General features: G+C 43.0%; 1 protein-coding gene across 1 annotated transcript; it reads right to left on the reverse strand.

Annotated features, from left to right (window-relative positions):
* Nucleotides 1–2,054: 2,054 nt before the first annotated feature.
* On the reverse strand, nt 2,055–12,905 carry got1l1 (glutamic-oxaloacetic transaminase 1 like 1). Its single transcript, XM_064936419.1, has 8 exons — nt 12,718–12,905; nt 12,261–12,442; nt 11,774–11,897; nt 11,436–11,653; nt 10,914–11,064; nt 10,594–10,759; nt 10,304–10,446; nt 2,055–2,238 (listed from the first exon to the last, which is right to left on the reverse strand). The coding sequence occupies exons 1-8, from the start codon at nt 12,896–12,898 to the stop codon at nt 2,099–2,101; spliced, it is 1,305 nt and encodes a 434-aa protein (XP_064792491.1). The 5' UTR covers nt 12,899–12,905; the 3' UTR covers nt 2,055–2,098.
* Between the last annotated feature and the right edge of the window lie 219 nt (nt 12,906–13,124).

Below are 13,124 nucleotides of genomic sequence, written 5' to 3' on the forward strand. Positions count from 1 at the left end.
GCTTTCCCCTCCTCGATCGGCGATGAACGTCTTTGGTGTAAACTAATCAGATTAAGTTCGATTTCATGTTATTTATTTCAGTTGGGGAGCTAGGCTACATGTAGCTATTTACATGTTGTACACAAAAGACATGATCAACATGTTCATACAAACTCGTAGATTGTTTTTTTGCCCCAATGCAAAACTCAAGTGGGGAGTTACATGCAGCTATCTCGACAGTACATCAAACACAAGCAAAACAAAGACACACAGTCTAATTAGCGATGTAATGTTATTTTTTTAATCATCATTGCAAACAATGGCTAAGCAGGAGGTAGACAAGCAGTCAGAGTAGTAGTGTTCTTTTTCAACAACTCTGGCTAGTGGCTACGATATGACAGCAACTACAAAGACTAGCTTACATCATCACACAAAACGTAGATTGTTTTTGCTCCAATGCAATGTGTAGGGACTGCGTCCTGCTTGTGCAACTGCAATATCCGTTACAACAAACAGAGGTTGTAATCAAACAATCAATATTCAGGTAAACAACATGGATGTATTTCCTAATGACGTGAGCACCATCTTATTATGAAAATTGGTATAGTACACTTAATTTTAAAAGTTTTAAGAAGGTTTTTAATTATTTGTCACTGCACATTTATTTGACCTTCTACCATGGAACTACCTGTATGCATTTAAAATAATATCTTTCAATGTGCCACAAACAATAGGTTACAGTGTAAAATAAATTGGTCAATAAAAAACTGAAAAGGTTGACCTTAATAATTTCATGGTTACGTTATCACTAGAGTTAAAATAACATGTTAAAAATTACAAAAGGGTGAAACTATCCAATTGGGCAGTGTTCTATGAGTGTTCTGTGAGCACAAACAACAGTCATTGCAGTGAAGAGGATGAAGAATTCAAAGATTATTAAATGGCAGACTGATAGGCCTACTAGAATCCGACTGGGAACGTGGCTTGGACAATCCCTCTACTACTCCCATATTGTAAGTGTCACAATTGTTGTCTCTATAAGGTCAGGATCTCTGTTTAACATCTCATCCAAAAGATGGACCCTTGTCTTGACTACACAAGAACCCTTTTACCCAACTAGGGCATTAGGATCTACTTGTACCAGAGGAAAGAGTGCTCCTTACTGGACTACCACAGCACAACTATATGCCTACAATATTTCCAGCTATTTAGGTTCAAAATACCATATGCCATAGTTCATATTCACTAATCCCTACCTCTAATTTAACGCTTGGATGTTACACTCTACATACTAAAGTCAATTGTTAATTTGTTTAAATAAATGATAACTAACAGCCATTTTCCTTATGAATTCAGCCCTAATTCGTTTGGTATTTTATGTGACACAAAGATGCTTCCTTCACATGATTTAGTCAAGCTGAATAAGGATTTTATGGAGGCTGTCACCAGGGGCCTCATTTATACTTGAACTTAGTCGTAAGATAATTTCAGATGGTGTGCTTACATTCGATTCATAAAAGATACTGGGCATAAAAAACCTTGCTTACACAGGTTCTAAGAATCCCATTTTGTAACGTACGCACCTGTGATCTATAAATCTAAAATTAACTTAAAATTGACGGCACCTGAACATGCCTTACAATCAACGATTTCCCCTGATAGAATGCTAGCACAAATGAGGGTTTAGTCAGGAATAGCCATGGACCAAAATAGAAAAGCAAACCTTTTGAAAGATGAGATCACAGCGATGGTAGAGGAGATCGAAGACAGGAAACACGTATTATTCGGTGGGTTGACAAACAAAGCCAAACAGCTAGCTTGGGAGTGTGTCGCCGCTGCAGTGAACCAGGTGGGGCAGCAAGACAGAACTGTGGCTGATGTGAAAAAGTAAGTGTCTGACCTTAAAACTGCAAGGGGAAAAAAAGAATAGTCCTACATAACCAGCAGGAAAATCACCTACATAGAGTCTAGACTTTCCGTAGGGATAAGATAATTTCCACGTCAAAGTAAGGTTTTATAAATAACTACTTATACGTGGCTTTCTGCGTAAGTCATACTTAAGATCAAAATTGATCATGAGTCCGTTTTATAAATGAGGCCCCAGGTATTGTAATTGACATCAGAAGACAGAGGTCAATGCCAGGTGGATGGACTCAGCTATATAGTCTAGGTTACAGCTGTTGATAGCACTCACATTCAGACAGCCATTGGGATGCAGGTAGATATGTCTCCTCTTTTCCAGGAATTCCACTTGTTGGACTAAAGGAGACAGGTGAAGGGATCATAATCAAAGATTAAGGACATTCAACATGGAACATAGCACTTACGTAACTTACTGGTACCTACGTGCACAATAAACAGTATAGTGGACATGGACATATACTGTACAGTATAAAGTATATGTCATTTAGCAGAGGTTTTTACGAAGCACGACTCAGCTTGGCTATAAGGGGTAGAATTCAGGTCAATAAAACTGTACAACATCATTGCTAAAGATATAAAGAATATATTTCAGAATTAAGTGGATGAAAGCCAACTAGAGATGAAAATTGTGAGATAAAATTGCTGACACTAAAGGCTAGCTAGATAATGTAAAGAAACAAAATCAACTGTCTTGATGCAGTGCATAAATTGTCTACATTGTTTGTGGAAACAATAAAAAAAAATGCTGATATACAATGCCTTCAGAAAGTATTCAGACCCCTTGACTTTTTCCACATTTTGTTACATTATAGCCTTATTCTAAAATGGGTAAAATAAATAAAAATCCTCAGCAATCTACACACAATGCCCCATAATGACAAGGCAAAAACATTTTTATTTTACATTTTATCAAATGTATTAAAAGGATTTACAAGTATTCAGACCCTTTGCTATGAGACCTGAAATTGAGTTCAGGTATATCCTTGAGATGTTTCTACAACTTGATTGGAGTCCACCTGTGCTAAATTCAATTGATTGGACATGATTTGGAAAGGCACACACTTGTCTATATAAGGTCCCATAGTTGACAGTGGATGTCAGAGCAAAAACCAAGCCATGAGGTCGAAGGAATTGTCCGTAGAGCTCCGAGACAGGATTGTGTCGAGGCGCACATCTGGGGGAGGGTACGGAAAAAATGTCTGCAGCAGTAAAGATCCCCAAGAACACAGTGGCTTCCATCATACTAAATGGAAGAAGTTTGGAACCACAAAGACTCTCCTAGAGCTGGCCGCCCGGCCAAACTGAGCAATTGGGGGAGAAGGGCCTTGGTCAGGGAGGTGACTAAAAACCTGATGGTCACTCTAGAGTTCCTCTGTGGAGAACTTCCAGAAGGACAACCATCTCTGCAGCACTCCACCAGTCAGGCCTTTATGGTAAATTGGCCAGACAGAAGCCACTCCTCAGTAAAAGGCACGGCAGCCAGCTTTGAGTTTGCCAAAAGGCACCTAAAGGACTCTCCGACCATGAGAAACAAGATTCTCTGGTCTGATGAAACCAAGACTGAACTCTTTGGCCTGAATACCAAGCGTCATGTCTGGAGGAAACCTGGCACCATCCCTACGGTGAAGCATGGTGGTGGTAGCATCATGCTGTGGGGGATGTTTTTCAGCGGCAGGGACTGGGAGACTAGTCAGGATCGAGGCAAAGTATAAAGGCACAAGGCGAGCCCCAAATGCAGACACGGGAGGCAGATGGTTGGAGTTTAAGATGTTTAATAAATCCAAAGGGAATAGGCAAGAGTATGGTCGTGGACAGGCAAAAGATTATAACCAGATCAGAGTCCAGGAGGTACAGAGTGGCAGGCAGGCTCGAGGTCAGGGCAGGCAGAATGGTTAGGCAGGTGGGTACAGAGTCCAGAAACAGGCAAGGGTCAAAACCGGGAGAACTAGAAAAAGGAGAAAAGGCAAAGCAGGAAACTGGGAAAAACCGCTGGTAGGCTTGGACATACAAGACATACTGGCACAGAGAGACAGGAAACACAGGGATAAATACACTGGGGAAAACAAGCGACACCTGGAGGGGGTGGAGACAATAATGAGGATAGGTGAAACAGATTAGGGTGTGACACAAAAATGAACGGAGCAAGTACAGAGAGTATCATGGCGCCGGAGAAGATAGACAACATTTTTTACGTGCTCCTAACCAACTGTGTTTTTTTGTTTGTTTATTTGTGTTGTTTTGTAACTTTAAAAAAAAACTTATTCTGAACATAATGTTGCTGCTACCGTCTCTTCTGACCGAAAATAACTTCTGGACAGCAATCACTCACCACGAACTGTCAGAATTTGTTTTCCTTTAATGATTCCGACGAGCCCGACTTGAAGGACATACTGCTTTCCCGGGAACAGGCCCAAATCCTTGTTATTTGCGTGAAGAGAAGACAGAGAAAATGAGGACGGAGGTCGGGCTGCCTTCTGAGAATTTGTAGGCGATCGAATAAACACCCACTGCCTTTCGTTCCACTAACTAACATGCAAACATTGGAAAATAAAATCGACGACCTACGAGGAAGATTAAACTACCAACTGGACATTAAAACTGTAATATCTTATGCTTCATGGAGTCGTGGCTGAACGACAACATTATCAACATACAGCTGGCTAGTTATACGCTGTATCGGCAGGATAGAACAGCGCCTGATTTGACAAGGGGTGGCAGACAATGTATATTTGTAAACAACAGCTGGTGCATGATATCTAAGGAAGTCTCAAGGTTTTGATCACCTGAGGTAGAGTATCTCATGATAAGCTGTAGATCACACTATTCACTTAGAGCGTTTTCATCTGTATTTTTCGTAGCTGTCTACATACCACCACAGACCGATGCTGGCACTAAGACTGCACGCAATGAGCTGTATTCCGCCATAAGCAAACAGAAAAACGCTGATTCAGAGGTGGCGCTCCTAGGGGCGGAGGACTTTAATGCAGGAAAACTTAAATCCGTTTTACCAAATTTCCATCAGCATGTTAAATGTCCAACCAGAGGGGAAATACTCTAGACCACCTTTACGCCACACACAGAAACGTGTACAAAGCTCTCCCTCGCCCTCCATTTGGCAAATCTGTCCATAATTATATCCTCCCAATTCCTGCTTACAAGCAAAAATTAAAGCAGGAAGCACCAGTAACTCGGTCAATAAAAAAGTGGTCAGATAAAGCAGATGCTAAGCTACAGGACTGTTTTAAGTAATTCATTTGCATTTTATTGCATGACATAAGTATTTGATACATCAGAAAAGCAGAACTTAATATTTGGTACAGAAACCTTTGTTTGCAATTACAGAGATCATACGTTTCCTGTAGTTCTTGACCAGGTTTGCACACACTGCAGCAGGGATTTTGGCCCATTCCTCCATAGAGACCTTCTCCAGATCCTTCAGGTTTCGGGGCTGTCGCTGGGCAATACAGACTTTCAGCTCCCTACAAAGATGTTCTATTGGGTTCAGGTCTGGAGACTGGCTAGGCCACTCCAGGACCTTGAAATGCTTCTTACTTCTTAGTTGCCCTGGCTGTGTGTTTCGGGTCATTGTCATGCTGGAAGACCCAGCCACGACCCACCTTCAATGCTCTTACTGAGGGAAGGAGGTTGTTGGCCAAGATCTCGCGATACGTGGCCCCATCCATCCTCCCCTCAATACGGTGCAGTCGTCCTGTCCCATTTGCAGAAAAGCATCCCCAAAGAATGATGTTTCCACCTCCATGCTTCATGGTTGGGATGGTGTTCTTGAGGTTGTACTCATCCTTCTTATTCCTCCAAACACGGCGAGTGGAGTTTAGACCAAGAAGCTCTATTTTTGTCTCATCAGACCACATGACCTTCTCCCATTCCTCCTCTGGATCATCCAGATGGTCATTGGCAAACTTCAGACGGGCCTGGGCATGCGCTGGCTTGAACAGGGGGACCTTGCGTGCGCTGCAGGATTTTAATCCATGACGGCATAGTGTGTTACTAATGGTTTTCTTTGAGACTGTGGTCCCAGCTCTCTTCAGGTCATTGACCAGGTCCTGCCGTGTAGTTCTGGGCTGATCCCTCACCTTCCTCATGATCATTGATGCCCCACGGGGTGAGATCTTGCATGGAGCCTCAGACCGAGGGTGATTGACTGTCATCTTGAACTTCTTCCATTTTCTAATAATTGCACCAACAGTTGTTGCCTTCTCACCAAGCTGCTTGCCTATTGTCGTGTAGCATATCCCAGTCTTGTGCAGGTCTACAATTTTATCCCTGATGTCCTTACACAGCTCTCTGGTCTTGGCCATTGTGGAGGGGTTGGAGTCTGTTTGATTGAGTGTGTGGACAGGTGTCTTTTATACAGGTAACAAGTTCAAACAGGTGCAGTTAATACAGGTAATGACTGGAGAACAGGAGGGCTTCTTAAAGAAAAACTTAACAGGTCTGTGAGAGCCGGAATTCTTACTGGTTGGTAGGTGATCAAATACTTGTCATGCAATAAAATGCTAATTAATTACTTAAAAAATCATACAATGTGATTTTCTGGATTTTTGTTTTAGATTCCATCTCTCACAGTTGAAGTGTACATATGATAAAAATGACAGACCTCTACATGCTTTGTAAGTAGGAAAACCTGCAAAATCGGCAGTGTATCAAATACTTGTTCTCCCCACTGTACATACCCCAACCAGAAGCCATGGATTACAAGCAACATCTGCTCTGAGCTAAAGGCTAGAGCTGCCACTTTCAAGGAGCGGGACTCTAACCCGGAACCATCAAACTGGCAAAGCATCAATACAGGACTAAGATTGAATCATACTACTACATACTATCATACTCCGGCACTCGCCGGATGTGACAGGGCTTGCAAACCATTACAGACTACAAAGGGAAACACAGTTGAGGGCTGCCCAGTGACACAGGCCTACCAGATGAGCTAAACTACTTCTATGCTCGCTTTGAGGCAAGTAACACTGAAACATGCATGAGAGCACCAGCTGTTCCGGACGACTGTGTGATCAGGCTCTCCACAGATAATGTGAGTAAGACCTTTAATCAGGTCAACATTCACAAGGCCGCAGGGCCAGATGGATTACCAGGACTTTGAGCATGCGCTGACTGTGAGCTGTGAGCATGCGCTGACCAACTGGCAAATGTCTTCACTGACATTTTCAACCTCTCCACGTCTGAGTTTGTTATACCAACATGTTTTAAGCCGACCACCATAGTCCCAGTGCCCAAGAACACTAAAGTAACCTGCCTGAATGACTACCGACCCGTAGCACTCACGTCTGTAGCCATGAAGTGCTTTGAAAGGCTGGTCATGGCTCACATCAACACCATTATCCCAGAAACCCTAGACCTATTCCAATTTGCAAACCGCCCTAACAGATCCACAGATGATGCAATCTCTATTGTGCTATTCATTAAATACAGCTTAGCGTTCAACACCATAGTGCCCTTGAAGCTCATCAATAAGCTAAGGACCCTGGGACTAAACACCTCCCTCTGCAACTGAATCCTGGACTTCCTGACGGGCCACTCCCAGGTGGTAAGGGTAGGTAACAACACATCCGCCACACTGATCCTCAGCACAGAGGCCCCTCAAGAGTGCTTGCTCAGTCCCCTCCTATACTTCCTGTTCACTCATGACTGCACGGCCAGGCACGACTCCAACACCATCATTAAGTTTGTCGATGACAAGTTTGCCGATGGCCTAATCAGTGACAACAACGAGACAGCCTATAGGGAGGAGGTCAGAGACCTGGCCGTGTGGTTCCAGGACAACAACCTCTCCCTCAATGTGATCAAGACAAAGGAGATGATTGTGGACTACAGGAAAAGGATAACCAAGCACTCCTCCATTCTCATCAACGGGGCTGTAGTGGAGCAGGTTGAGATCTTCAAGTTCCTTGGTGTCCACATCACTAACAAACTAACATGGTCCAAGCACACCAAGACTGTTGTAAAGAGAGCACGTCAAAACCTGAAAAGATTTGGAATGGGTCCTCAGATCCTCAAAAGGTTCTACAGCTGCACCATCGAGAGCATCCTGACTGGTTGCATCACTGCCTGGTATGGCAACTGCTCGGACCGCAAGGCACTACAGAGGGTAGTGCGTACGGCCCAGTACATCACTGGGGCCAAGCCTCCTGCCATCCAGGACCTCTATACCAGGCGGTGTCAGAGGAAGGTCCGAAAAATTGTCAAAGACTCCAGCCACCCTAATCATAGACTGTTCTCTCTGCTACCGCACGGCAAGCGGAACCGGAGCGCCAAGTCTAGGTCCAAGAGGCTTCTAAACAGCTTCTACCCCCAAGTCATAAGACTCCTGAACGTCTAATCAAATGGCTACCTAGACTATTTGCATTGCTCAGCCCTCTTTTATGCCGCTGCTACTCTCTTGTCATTATCTATGCATTATCACTTTAATAACTCAACCTACATGTACATATTACCTAAATTACCTCGACTAACCGGTGGCCCCGCACATTGACTCTGTACCGATACCCCCTGTATATAGTCTCGCTATTGTTATTTTACTGCTGCTCTTTAATTACTTGTTCCTTTTATTTCTTATTCTTATTTGTATGTTTTAAACTGCATTGTTGGTTAGGGGCTTGTAAACATTTCACTGTAAGGTCTGTTGCACCTGTTGTATTCGGCGTATGTGACTAATAAAAGTTGATTTGATTTGAGAGATCTTTGATAAAAACCTGCTCCAGAGCACTCAGGACCTCAGACTGGGGCGAAGGTTCACCTTCCAACTGGACAACGACCCTAATCACACAGCCAAGACAACGCAAGAGTGGCTTCGCAACAAGTTTCTGAATGTCCTTGAGTGAACATTTCTGGAGAGAACTGAAAATAGCTGTGCAGCAATGCTCCCCATCCAGCCTGACAGAGCTTGAGGGGATACGCTGAGAAAGGGATAAACTCCCCAAATACAGGTGTGCCAAGCTTGTAGCATCATACCCAAGAAGACTCAATGCTGTAATTGATGCAAAAGGTGCTTCAACAAAGTACTGAGTAAAGGGTCTGAATACTTATGTAAATATATATAATATGATATTTTATAAAAACCTGTTTTAGCTTTGTCATGATTGGGTATTAAGTGTAGATTGATGAGGGGCGGGGGGACTAGTTAATCAATTTTAGAATAAGGCTGTAAAGTAACGAAAATATGGAAAAAGACAAGGGGTCTGAATACTTTCTGAATGTACTGTAGGACTTGATTCAATCCGTATCCCTGAAGTACAGTGCTATAGCTCCGCATTAGCGGAGACTACATTTACAGGAAACGCTGTATATGCCGGTTCAATGGAAATTAACTTTACATTTTAAGGGTGCTATAGCGCTGAACTTCGGTGATACTGATTTAATCAAGCCCATAGACAGGTACAGTGCTCTACCACTGTTTGAATTGGTTGAAAGATGACAAATCCTAAACTTAACTTAAGCCCCGTTTCCATTGGCACTTTAAAGTCAACCCAGGTTGGGCTGGCCTTAAGTGGGCTAGCTCAAATTGCGTTTCCACTGCCTCCAGCAATGAGAAATTATGTAATGTTGTTAGGTAGCCATTATGTGACTGCAGCTGGCTTCGCTAATGTTGCTAGAGATGTTGCTAGCTAATGTTGCTACTTTGAAGAATTGCAAATATAACAACTTTTTTGCTTACTACACGACTCCATGTGTTATTTCATAGTTTTGATGTCTTCACTATAATTCTACAATGCAGAAAATTATAAAAAAAATAACGAAAAACCCTGGAAAACCCTTTTGACTGGTACTGTACATTAATTGGCTACTTTATGGCCAACAGAGGCAAATGTTTTTGTTTTCCCATAAAAAGAACCAAGTGAAGGAGTTCCATAACTTCCATTTTAAATTTCCACTCGAGCAGCCTCCAAGAACCAAGAACTGAGGATGCATAAAACACTTTGCTTGATAATGCAACGTCAACGTTAGAATGCAGTTTAAACCACCTCTGAGCGAATTTATGTAATGCGCTCTAATGTACCCAAAATCATTTTCCAGTGCTTTGTCCCCATTATTTCTTGATGTGCATCAGCTCTAGGTCATGTTTTACAGAAAAATGGTTGGAAGTAGGTGTCTCCATAATGACAATCTAAATAGCCTACCTTCAACTAAAAAGTTGTCACAACATGCGGGTGCTGCTCCCTCTCCTCTTGCTCACTCAACACACACACACCACTCACTCAGCAACAGCCTGCATCAATGCCTGACACTCAGCAGCTGGTCACAGTGAAATATATATATATATTTTAAGAGAAATTACATGGCGGTCACAGTGCAATTTAGGAATAGCCCAAAAACCCGCAACCCGCGACCAATGCATTTTCACCCGGGCTTAATATGGTTTGCTCACCATTCAGCCCAGTGCAACAGTACAGTCCACCTTGCTGGATCAGGTGATCCCAGCTGCCAGGACATCCAAGAAGCCTTAGCTTCTCTCTCAACCTCTCTCTGACCAGTATGCCCCTCTCCACCATACTCTTCACTCCTTCCTGCCTGGGACAAGGATTTGCAGAGGTCTATTTAACTTATCATGAAGCACTAGTTCCACATACTGTAACCAGACTTTGTATGATCACATTTTATACTAGAGAAGCCTTGAAGACAATGCTATTGAAGCATAGACTAGCCATAATGACTTACCACTCCACATGGTGGGCAGGGTTACTGAGCACCGTGGCAACCACACGAGCTCCTCTGACAGATGGCCGGGACCACAAAGCCCTGACCTGCTTCTCGGCCTGGGACTGAACAGCTAGCAGTGAGGAGCTCTGCTTTAGGACACATAAGAGGTGTCCAACTCGCTCGCCTGTAGTAAGGACAATATTTAAAAAATGCATTTCCATACAGAGTTTTACTGTCAATATGTGTCCTGGGGATCTTACATTCGTCACATTTGATGAAAGTAAGAGACGTCAATTGATAATACACTAAGAGACAAGTGAACCCTTGAAATGGCTCACCGTAAAGCCCAAAGCTGTGGGAGAAGGACTGGGCACACAGAAGCTCCATCCCCAGAGAGGCACACAGACGCACTGGCCAGGCGTCTTGTTGAAAATCCCCATGGCATAGGCCCTGTGCAGGCAGCAGGAAGAAAGGGAAAAACCTACACCTCTGAGAGTGTAGAAAAAAGATGCAGAGAGAAGAATAGAGAGAGCATGAGGAGACTGAAGAGGACTACTATAACAAGTGTTTCTACTGTAGAAATGCTACTTCCTGGGATAGACTGATGCCAGGACCTCCAAAAAAGAAAAAAACCCATTGATAAATGACTTTGCTGATAACTTCTTTATTGAGGAAAATATTTACTTACTACAACTGTAATATGTGGTTGTCTCACCAAGCTATCTTAAGATGAATACATGAACTGTAAGTCACTCTGAATAAGAGTGCCTGCTAAATTACTAAAATATATAATATATTATATGTATAACATCTGTTACATTACTAACGACTGTAAAAACAGTTGGGTTATGGAGCAGTACCACCATAAGCTGAGTGAGGAGTCTCCAGTGCTTCTGGGAGAGGTCTGAACCAGTAGGGCAGTGAGCAGAAGCAGACAGAACAATGACACTCTGCTCTGGAGCCATCTCCAGATCCTCCATCATTTTTTGCACACCCACACCCCTCTGCTCTGTATCCCAATACCGATACCAACGGACATCCTGGATCCCTGCTGCCTCAAAGATACCAGCCAAGGAGTCTGCAGAAAGGAACATGATGACTAGAGCTTCAGCACCAATATCATCAGCAATACCAATACTATATTGCTCTGTGATTGTGTTTTTAACTATGTGCATGCTCTCCTCCCCCCGCTACTTACCATCACAGGGGGAGGAGAGATAGACTGGCCCACACCAGACACCGCTCACATTGTACCAGTGCTTCAAGAGCTCAGCCCCCAGACGGACAGCCCCAGTACAGCCCACAGTCTGCACACCCAACACCTATAGAATAATGAGCACAGGGGAGGGGAGTAAAATCAAAATACTCTCAGCCATAATGTATTATCCAATGCCACTTACAAGCTGATGTTGATTGATTACATAAAAAGTAGTGTGTGGATAGGGAAGGGGTGGCCAAAGTGTAATTACATAATTTACGCTGCCATTGAGCTTGTGAAAGGCCTATCTTTGTGTTCAGATGGCTGTTCTTGATTGATGGCTTGGTGCAGTGCTTGTTTAAAGACAGTTTCATAACCTTGAGCTATAAATCAGCAAGCCACCTACTTACTGTATGAGAAAACTGTGAGGATCACACATGAGGTCATGTTGATCCATGGAACATACACAGAAGACAGCAAAGATTACCCTGTTCTCCACAATGGCATGGCAGTCCCTGCCCAAAACCAATTCTGTTGCTCTCCTGGTGAATTCTGGAAGGCCAAAGGATGATGGATACTCTGGACAGAGAGTGGGGTCTGTGCAGATCTGTTGCATTATTTTCCCAATGAGCGGGCTCACAGAGGTCTGACCTTCCTTGTTGAGATACTCTGAGGTCCCAAAAAATAGTTATGACAATAAATATTTTAATGCTTAGGCTAGAATAAGCTGTAATATATTACCCTAAAATAGTAACTTCACAAGCTTAACTAAATAATTATAAAATATATATTATTTGATCAGTAGTGATATTCTGCCATTTAGTCTAGTTGAACTCAGTCAGTGGTTCTTACTCAAAGCACAAGGACCAGACACTAGGGTCAGTGACAACAAACGCGAATGAGATGCATAGAAGTCAGCGAGCTGAATTTATGAGCTAACTCACCTCTTCCCGCCAAGTACACTTTGCTGAGATGAGTGTCTGTTTTGAAGTCAGCCAATAGCTTGGTTTCAGGATTCGGTTCGGCAATTGGAGTGTCGACGAATATAGAGAGAAGAGTTATTCCCCGGGCTTGAACATTTTCAGTGGAACCCACTCCACCATCACTATTACATGTTTGCCTCATCTTTTTTAGTTTCATCACCCTGTTCTGTCAGCACTAAGTAAGCCACCAAGCCTTTGTTTATGGTTGTTGCTTAGCTACATAACATCAATTTAAATACCGTATCTTGGCAACGTCTGTGATGGATGGCTTCTATCGTTCTCTTATAAATAATATCAACGGGTTTCACTAGTTAGTTACCACAGCCATAAAGTCAGCATTGGATATCGTAAAAATTAATAATAAAACA

The sequence above is a fragment of the Oncorhynchus masou genome, chromosome 25, assembly GCF_036934945.1.
Source record: "Oncorhynchus masou masou isolate Uvic2021 chromosome 25, UVic_Omas_1.1, whole genome shotgun sequence".
Lineage (NCBI taxonomy): Eukaryota > Metazoa > Chordata > Actinopteri > Salmoniformes > Salmonidae > Oncorhynchus > Oncorhynchus masou.

Coding starts and splice junctions, on each gene's coding strand:
- got1l1 (XM_064936419.1), bottom strand. CDS start 12,898: ATGAGGCAAACATGTAATAGTGATGGTGGAGTGGGTTCCACTGAAAAT. Junction 10,760..10,913: donor CCACAGCTTTGGGCTTTACG/GTGAGCCATTTC, acceptor TCCTTACTACAG/GCGAGCGAGTTGGACACCTC. Junction 2,239..10,303: donor CTGTTGCACTGGGCTGAATG/GTGAGCAAACCA, acceptor TGTCTCCTTTAG/TCCAACAAGTGGAATTCCTG.